General features: G+C 36.9%; 1 protein-coding gene across 2 annotated transcripts; it reads right to left on the bottom strand.

Moving 5' to 3' along the window:
• Positions 1 to 284: 284 nt before the first annotated feature.
• On the bottom strand, positions 285 to 9,989 carry dus1l (dihydrouridine synthase 1-like). 2 transcript variants are annotated; one of them, XM_079635609.1, is made up of 14 exons: positions 9,756 to 9,989; positions 7,390 to 7,631; positions 7,177 to 7,285; positions 5,796 to 5,846; positions 5,600 to 5,712; positions 5,251 to 5,333; positions 5,066 to 5,169; positions 4,805 to 4,952; positions 4,060 to 4,156; positions 3,877 to 3,962; positions 3,513 to 3,679; positions 3,026 to 3,063; positions 2,801 to 2,876; positions 285 to 1,244 (listed from the first exon to the last, which is right to left on the bottom strand). In XM_079635609.1, the coding sequence occupies exons 2-14, from the start codon at positions 7,624 to 7,626 to the stop codon at positions 1,123 to 1,125; spliced, it is 1,431 nt and encodes a 476-aa protein (XP_079491735.1). In that variant the 5' UTR covers positions 7,627 to 7,631; positions 9,756 to 9,989; the 3' UTR covers positions 285 to 1,122. The 2 variants fall into 2 exon arrangements, with proteins under 2 accessions (XP_079491735.1, XP_079491734.1); XM_079635608.1 differs by lacking the exon at positions 9,756 to 9,989 and adding an exon at positions 7,984 to 8,122.
• Between the last annotated feature and the right edge of the window lie 102 nt (positions 9,990 to 10,091).

The following is a 10,091-nucleotide window of genomic DNA, read 5'->3' as shown; positions in this document are numbered from 1 at the left end:
CATTATTAGAAAGGGAGAAGGGCAACAATATTTTTTCCTTTCAAAATTTATTTGAGCAAAATTCCCAAACCATTACTGTAAGTCTATGAAACTGATGAGAAAAAAAAATAAAAAATCCACACAGAATAACCACAGCTCTGTACACACATTTACATTTATGGACAGTATAGGAGGATTCATTCAAGGATGTCTGAGTAACTGACACACATTCTTTAAGATAAGGCACTGAGTTGAGTCTTGATGCTTTAAAGTACAGTGTGGAAAAATAAGTATGTTTGGCTATAAAAAAAAAAAGTCATTGTTGAACCAAAGTTGTATTAGAACTGCATACTTCCTTGAAATGCTAATAGAAAAAAAGATAAAAGGTAACGATGCAAATAGGGTAAGGCATCTAAATCACATAATTTGTAGTGTAACTGTCCTCACCTCTAAAATGAATGTCAATATGTGTGATCATACATGAACACAGCAGCACAGGAAAGTAGTTAAGAGATCTCGGAGTAAAAGTTCATTTATATACATGCTCCAAAAAAACATTAAAAGTTGTTGTAACATACAAATCTGCTGAATCTTTCATTTCGGAAGACAATAAATTAAATAAAAATGCAAATTTCAGATTATGTCTGCGTGAAGATGTTCATCAGTGTATTTCCACAGAATGTCCCGAGATAAAAGGCCAGATCTTCTTTCTTCAGGATTCTCCGTTCTGCCGAGCAGGATTCTCCGTTCAGAGTGGCTGCTTGCTTCATATACCATGTTCCTATCATTATTAAACACTATTCTAATGAGCAGTCTCAAAATATTATAAAAAAATATGGATCTATTCACCCAGCAGCAGTCCAGAAAGTGGTGCATCATTGAAGAGAATGATTAGCACAAGTGACAGCAGCACGGAGGATACATCGACAGCAGATCTACCTTGAACTTTTTTCTGTCAGTTTCTTTGCATGTTCAAAAATGATCCAAATTACATATAAAGAAATGAGAACCAGGTTTGGCCACAACTGTAGTCTTGAGCTTCCAATTCAATGCGGCAGCTTCCCAATGGTAAGTGGTCAATCAGTTCAATGAGTTTTCAGATATCCGGAACATACATAAGCCTCCTTTAGGTCAGGGCACAGCCTACAATGGATTATGGACAGCAGGGGAATCTGTCTGACTGTTGAGTTTCCCATTTGTCAGCCCACCACCTGTATCGGAGTTGCACTGTCTCAAAGCCTTGGTTTTGAATCTCAATCCATGGCCTGAAACCCAACAATGGACACAGAGGAAATAGTTAGTCTTGTAGAAGTGGAAGGATATTACTAGATACAAGCTGGGTAAGCAGACTGACCATAACAATAGTTTTCATTTTAAACATTCACAAGGCAGATTTGCCCAAAACGTTTGCGTTTTTTTCTAATGTCGACAAAAAATTATTGCGAAATGACGCCGTTTCCATTAACCGATATGCGACTAAAACTTCATTTTTTCCTCTCGCGAGAAGTCATTCCAAAAATCATGGCAACGAACGTTGGTAGGTTTATGTATAGTCTATCCCAGTCACCGCACTAGCCATTATTATTAATCGAAGGTGAAGTGTGTTATCCAAGCATTAATAGCAACAGAGCCCATCTACGGAGAGCCTTGGCACTCCCTATTCAGCCCCATTGTATTGATTTTGGTTGCAGTTCCATTAGAATTCCACTGGGGGTGATCGCGAGCGAGTGCAGACTGAATGGGAGTCAATGGGGCTATACGGCTAAATGTGTCTCTTTCACCCGATTGCCATTGAGAAATCTCAGATTTTATTGTAGGCTTTGCAAGTTCAACATAGGTTATAGGTCGAAAGTTGAATGAACCAGTACTTATGTCCTTTCGATTTCTTACAGGTGGGGCCGTTGTTGGCCGGAACATGCTAGCATTCTGCTAATAACATATATGTGATGTGACGTCATCATATTTTTGAACGCTTTTTTAGAGCAGATAAGTGAACTTAAAAAGGCAATTTTCAGCTGAGTGTATCATCTTAGCCCCCCCTTTCGAATACAACATTTAAATTACTAGACAAAAAATTATATCCTGAGAAAAGTGGGTTTTGAGGGGTATTTTGCCATAGACCTCCATTCAGCGCCCCCGCATGGATAGAGACGTGTTACTGCAACCAATCCAGAACCCGGAAGTAAGCAGAGAGTGGCAATTCTCTTCCTATTAGACATTCTCTGATAGCAAGGAAAGACCCTTATACTTGTGAGCGGCACATATGAGGAGTTTCTGGGTGTTTCTCCCTCAGTTCTGCGTCGAGGTCTTGATTGTGGCATTTCTTTGAGGTTTAGAATCCAGTATTCCTGGAATTCTTTTGTCTTTCATAAATTTAATTAAAAAAATGTCTCGTATTCTGTCCAAACACACCACGTCATCTACGTCAGGTGACCTGTAAATGCGCAAAAACTGTTTCCATTGCAGTTTTGCGAAATATTTATTTTTCGAATTGCCTGAAAAAGCACATGTGAGCGTAAAAATTTTTTTGTGATAAATGGGAGTTTTTGCAAAATTGACGTTTTTCCATTTGGCATATTTTAAATTCGCAATTTGCGCAATTTGAAGGGTAATGGAAACACAGCTATAGTTAATGTAACCTTCTCATAAAACAAATTTTAAACAGTAGATATTTACACTATTATATATTTTGGAAAATTAAAACCGAATACCCCATTCTCAACAGTATTAAATCACTAAAAATATGAAAAACATAACTTAATTTCATAGTGTGTGCAATGTTCAACTTGATCGGTAGTCTCTTTGTGGTTGATATACTAACCAGGACAATCAGCCACTTCCTTGAAAGCCTTCCTCTTGCAGCAGCCACGGCACAAGCTGAAGACACATTTATTCCCCTGTTGAAAGGAGTCAAATAAAATATATTCACCTTTTTATTCACCAAATTTTAAGATTTTTAAAAAGCACATCAAATGGTTCTGTAAACATTTTGAAATGAGTACATTAAACTTAAAACAGCAGTTAAAAAGATAATCAAAAGTCTTACTTTAGGGTTGCCACATTGCTCACACTTAATGTATTTTGCTGCAGAACACAAGGAAGCAAAGGCATGTTATTTTACCTTAATCAATAAAAAAATGCCGTTCAAAAGTTGAGTCAGTGATGTTTTTATTTTTGAAAGAAATTGATTCAGTAAAAAAAATGCTATACTTTTATTCAGCAAAGACGCATTAAATTCATCAAACATGACAGTGAATAAATTTAGACTAAATGACTTTCAATTCATCAAAAAATCCTGAAAAAAAGTATTGTCTATCAATCAGAAATGTTTCTTGAGCAGCAAATCATCATATGATTTCTGAATGATCGTGACAATGAAGTAATGCTGAAAGTTCAGCTTTGACATGAAAATATTACTGTTTTTATGTAAATTTAATTAAACAAATGCAGCCTTGGTGAGCATAAAATACTTCAGTTAGTTATCAGTGAGGTCTACAGGCTTTAGAAAACACTGGGAAAAGATTTGGTCTTACGTTTCAGCTCTGGACAGAAGTTCTTGTAGGGGTTACGGGCCTTCTTCTTCTGCTTGTTCTTGGAGAGCGAGTCGTTGGTTCCGTCACTGTCCTCCAGTGCCCTCTTCACACACACAGCTTTCATTTCCAGTGCTTTCTGCCCGTTTTCAGTGTTTGGATCCTTGGGCCTGCAAAATATACTATCCTTACAAACAAGTTCTAGGGTATACACCGCTATATTCAAACTAGTTTATGTCCATCGTGGACAGAAATGAACCTCGGGTCATTCAGTGACAGTTATGATTAATATTATACTGCTTTGCTGAGAACATAGAAATACTATGATTGTGATGGTGTCACACAAGATCAGAAAACGCATCCTCACGGTGGTCTGACGTAGGGTTGACAGATCCAGTGAGGGAAGGGAAGTCCAGTCTGATTCCATTCGGATTCATCTTTAGCCATCTCCTCCTTAGGAGTAAAAAGCCAGAGAATTAAACTCAAAATCTATCATAAGCCTACCGTTTATTCTTGGAATAAAGTTTGTAATCAGCAATGTTCCCGTTACCTGGCAACGTTGTTTCAGCTGTCTGTTGATCTCCACAATACCAGCTACGTTCTTGGCTTTGGCTAACTCCTCCCTGAGGTCTTGATGTATCTGTAGGCTGTTGTAAACAAATACATACTTATTACAGAAGTGACCACCAGTTTGGGGTCAGTTAATAATTCGTTACATTTATATAGCGCTTTTCTGGGTCCTCAAAGTGCTTCACATATGGAAGGGGGAATCTCCTCAACCACCACCAATGTGCAGCATCCACCTGGATGATGCGACGGCAGCCATATTGCACCAGAACGCCCACCACACACCAGCTTACTGGTGGAGAGGAGACAGTGATGAAGCCAATCAGAATATGGGGATGATTAGGAGGCCATGATGGACAGAGGCCAAGGGGCAATTTTGGTCAGGATGCCGGGGTTGCACCCCTACTCTTTTTCAAAGGACATCCTGGGATTTTTAATGACCACAGAGAGTCAGGACCTCGGTTTAACATCTCATCCGAAGGACGAAGTTAGATTTTTTTAAATGTTTTTGTAAGAACTCTTATGTTCACCAAGGCTGCATTTATTTGATTAAAAATGTAGTAAAAAAAAAAAAAGAAAAAAAAAAGGTGATATTGTGAAATATTATTACAATTCAAATGTTTTGCCACAAGCAGCAATCATTGGGGTCCAAGCACTAATGGCCCATGTGGATGATTAGCCAATAAATTGTGCAGCCCAATATTGGGGTCAAATGTGAAGGAACATACGTGTGGTGCCATAGTTTGAAGATGTGGGCACGGACGTAAGACAGACTGCAGGGTGGGTGTTTCTCCACAACATCCAGGTACTCCTCAGCCATCTCCCACACAGGTGGACTTCGGCCTTCAAACAGGGCAGGATTGTGGAGATTCCCTTCTGTGAATGTAATGTTCATTTTTATATTACTGCTGAAATGTGAAAGATCAAAGTATCAGTCTTTCTGTACATGTATGTTTATGAATCTTCTCTTTGTATGAGGAGAGTGTTACCTGCACTCATGACACCTTGTACTCCAGTTTCTTCCATACAGCACTGAACATCACTCAGATGCTGGATGTTTCCGTTGGCGAAAACAGGAATGTTTACAGCCTCCCTTCACAAGTACAACACAAGTTAATCACCAGGACAAAACACACTAATAGCCAGCACCAGCAGCAAGGGTTATATATCTTACCGTACAGCTTTGATATGCTTCCAGCTTGCAATGCCGGTCGAAGCCCCTTTTTGATCTTTGGTTCTCCCATGAACTGTAAGGAGCTGTCAAAATAAACAAACAGATACCAAACCATCAGTTGGTTCAAGAATATATGAATCACATTACATTGAGGTTTTTGGTAACTGAGTGGATACATCTGGTAACACAAATGTTGACTGATCAATTCCAGGTTAGAAAAACCCAAAGAAGAGATCCCCATCCGCCAGTGGGCTCCTGACAAGGGCACGTAATCCCAGTTTGCTCCATATGCACTACCCCCTCTAGACGTCACTTTAGATAAGAGCATCTTCTATATGGAACACTTTACCTGGCATCCAGCCTTTTCCAGCATTTTTGCATACTTCACTGTTTTCTCGATCTCTGGGAAGACCCGGATTTTGCAAGTAATGGGCACGGAGAGTTTTTCATCAGCCAATTTAACTGTAAACAACAGCACCTGAATAAGATACATATTCTCTGTATTATTCACATCTGCACTGAGCTTTTAAAATTAGACCACTTACTCATTTTCTCAAGAATGTCCCACTCGTCTTGAAGAAACACACCATAATGGCCTAGGAGAGATTCAAAAACATTAAATGATTCCATACAGTGGCATTTTTTTTTTCAATTTTGAAATTGAAAACACTACCATTCAAAGGTTTGAGATAGTACAAATGTTTTAATGGTTTTGAAAGAAGTCTCTTAAAGAGTTATTTCATCCAAAAATGTAAATTATCCCATAATTTACTCACCCTCAAGCCATCCTAGGTGTATTTGACTTCCTTCTTTCAGCCAAACACAATCGGAGTTATATTAAAAATATTTCTTTATATGCGTCGGGTCAGAGGTCACTCTTCCGCCAGAACTTGACTCGCGTACGATCGTTACCGGAAGCCAGTGATTATAGTTTAATGTTATAAATATGGAGATTTTTCTTACAAAATTGCATCACTTTGCTTCTGAAGGTATAAACTTCCCATTTTTTACCTGAGAATATGTACCAACAAATATTCTAAAGTTAAATTCCTTAAAGGACAGTACAATTTATTTATTAATAATTTATTAACCCCCTGGAGACGGATATGGATTATTTTATGATGGATGGATAAGCTTTTTTGAGCTTAAAAAAAAACAAAGTCATATACACCCAGGATGGCTTGAGGGTCAGTAAATAATGGGATAATTTTTGGGTGAACTATCCCTTGAAGCACAACAAAGCAAGAAAAATGAGTCTGGACCCTTCTTCTTCTGCACTCTATCCAGAATTTAAACGACTCCCATCTGATTAACGCTTCCACACCCCAAGATCTAGATACAACTGCTTATAAAAATTATTTTGTTCCTTTGGTTACAAAACGGTTGACCTCTGCTCTAGTGTGAAGGACATGACTGTGTTATTGTTATTGATGCGTTTATCTTGTTTGGCAGCTTCATATGTATTGCCTAAAACAAATTTCCCTTAGGGGACAAATATTAAAGTATCAGCAGCAATACAGTAAAAGCAGTTAAATTGTGAAATTTAATATAGTTACAAAAAAAAACTTTTTATTTGAGTATATATTTTAAACTGTAATTTATTTATTCATGTGATGTCAAAGCTGAATTTTCAGCATCATTACTCCAGTCTTCATCTCCAGTCGAATGATCCTTCAGAAATCATTATAATATGATGATTTGTTTCTCATTATTATCAATGTTGAAAACAGTTGCTGCTTAATATTTTTATGAAAACAGTGATGCATTTTTTCCAGGATTATTTTATGAATCTAAAGCTTTATTTGACATAGAAATCTTTTGCAACATATAAATGTCTTAGCTGTCACATTTGATCCATTTAATCTGATCTTTTTTTAAAAACCCACTTGAATGGTAGTGCATGATATAACAGAAATGAATTATTACCTCTTTTGGCAATCATCTGGGGGCAACCCAGATTGAGATCAATAGCATCACAGTAATCCTGGGCAAGTAAAGCTGCCTGGATAAACACCTCAGGATCATTGGCACAGAACTGTATGGAGACAGACACCAACACAAAAATACTCCAGTCAATAACTCGCACAATCCTCTCTGTAACCTCATGGAGGATGATGTGTTCTTGTGTTTAGCAGCCACCTGTGTGATGAGGGGTCGGTCCTCCAGGCTGACTTCGTTGTAAAGGTTCTCACGGCGGTAGTTGGCGTCTCTGAGGAACACCTGAGCGTGTAGCATGGGCGTGTAGCAGAGCTCTGCGCCATGTCTGCGGCTCAGCAGCCTCCACGCCAGCTCGCTCTGGTCCACCATAGGCGCGACCACGTAGCGCGCGCCCTTCAGAGTGCTCCTCCAGAACTCGAACCCGCGGGGTTTCGCCATGCTGCCTACATGGGTTGAAATCATATTGACTACATTAAATCATCAGATTATGGACATTTATATTATTCACTTGGATGTTTTGATTAGCATAACAATTAGCTTCACTATACGACCTAAAAGGAACATTAATTAACACATTAGTAATAGTAGTCTATATGGATCTGTCAAGGCATTCTCTACTAAACATTTTTAAATGTGTTACAGCAAAAGACTGTGACCACGGAATGATTTGTGCTGTACATCTGAATAAATAAACTGTAATAATGCATATGAAAGGCAAACACATTCACAGAGCGTATTATGTTAACTACGAGCTGTCATTGTTTTAAAACAGACTGATGAGAGCAGAATACTTACAGTAGCTTATGATCCAGCTACAGACAGCAGCTCTGTAATGCGGCACATGAACTGCTGTGTGTGTAGCGGTGATATACATCCGTGAGGAAACAATATACCTATTGATTGATTCCGTGTTTATTATGAAAACAGATTACCGGTAATTATCTTGCTGGGATAACTTTTTTTGTGGTTTGTAAATGTTTTTTCCCCCCGTTGAAAAGTACAAATTAGTCATGTCATCGATCTTTCTAATGTATGTTTTCTAATGTTGGGCTGCATAACGATTAATCGCAACTAATCGTTTGCAGAATAAAGTTTTTGTTTACATCATATATGTGTGTGTACTGTGTATAATAATTATGTATATATAAATACACAAACATCCATGTATAATTTTAAGAAAAAATATATTTATAATTATATATAATATGAATTATATTTAAATATAAAAATGTATATAAACATGTAAATATTTTTTAAATATATACATGCATGTGTGAGTATTTATAAATACATAATTATTTTACACAGTACACACACATATATGATGTAAACAAAAAACTTTTATTCTGCAAACGATTAGTTGCGATTAATCGGTATGCAGCCCTATATCTAATGTATATAATGTATGTACATACATATACATTCTAATGTATATATATATATATATATGTATATACGCATAATTTGCGCCATGTTGGAGACGGATTCAGAGAGGCAATCTGAATAGGCTAAAAGCTTAAATCTGTTTTGTTTCAATTTTTCATTCTACTAGTATTTATTTAGACTCTAAGTTACTAGTAAGTCAGTAAAATAATACATTTACGTCTGTCTGCGCCATAACTGATCACTAGATGTCACAGCAAACCAAAAAATATTACTGGGATATACTGTATTCTTTGTAAGCTGAATTTTGGGTCTTGTGTTTGGTTGAGTGTTTTAGTTTCATTATTATTTTATATATTTATGAATTAATGGTATAATATGTATATACATATATATATATATATGTATATACCATTAATTCACCATTAGTTATTTTTAAAAAATGTACACCGGATGTTTTCATGACTTAAGAAAAGTCTGACTGTTTCAGTCACAATTTTTAGGTTTATTTGTGAGATACACATTAACTAATTGCACCTCTTAGATGCAGGCCTACACATTCATTAACCAATATCAAATAAGACTGAAGGTTAATATAAAATGCATTAGATCATTTTAAAAGGCAAAATTATTCCTTTCATTCAACCTAAAATATGTATTTATATCATAATTTGGTTTTAAGGCCAGTTGTAGCCTACTGTAATCAATCTATTTGTACTGAGTTGAATACATCATACAGTATATTAAGAAGAACTTTGACATGTGTTGCTTTCACGGTTGTCCATTAATATCGAATGTCTGTTGTCGCTTCTCTTTAATATAAACACTTCTCTTTATTATTAATTGAATCAACCAGCAGGCAATTGTTTCATCATGTTTTTTTAGGACCATTGTGTTGACAGCACTTGTGGTGAAAATACCAGTTAAGCAAGTAGCTGTAAAAAAAAACATACACGTCAACTCTGTTGTAAATGTTTTTTTTTGTGTGTTTTTTTGTATGCCTCTGTTTAGATCTTATAGGCTTGGTTTTGTCAGTTTCATAGACAGTGCTTAGATTAAACCAGGATTAGGCCTTATAGTTAATTAGGACATTTACGTTGCTATGTTATAAACATGCCAGCCATGTAAAAACAAAACAAAAACCATTACTGATGTGCATCTTGAGACAAAACAATGGCACTTACATATATCTTATCGCCAGTGCAAGTTGCTTTCAGTTAAAACAGCTCAAACAGCTGCATTTTAGTCTGAGACTAACTTAAGCCTTGTCTGCGAAGCCGAGGGATAAAGTGTTGTTTATCATCACTGCACTAATACTCTAGTTGGATCTAGCTCTCTTTCAGAAATCTGGTATGGCTGTTAGAGAGGGCGTTCACAGACTTTCCTTGCGCATTGCTCTCAACGTGACTGAACCAGACCAGTGTTGCCAGATTGGACTAAAGATTTCCAGCCCAACTACAGCTTAAAACCCGCCCATTTTAAAAAATACCAGCCCAAAATACATAGTTATTAAAACTGTT

The sequence above is a fragment of the Phoxinus phoxinus genome (genome assembly GCF_949152265.1).
Source record: "Phoxinus phoxinus genome assembly, chromosome: 1".
NCBI classification, from domain to species: domain Eukaryota; kingdom Metazoa; phylum Chordata; class Actinopteri; order Cypriniformes; family Leuciscidae; genus Phoxinus; species Phoxinus phoxinus.
The sequence above is the reverse complement of the archived record's forward strand: the minus strand, read 5'-3'. Positions and strand labels throughout refer to the sequence as shown.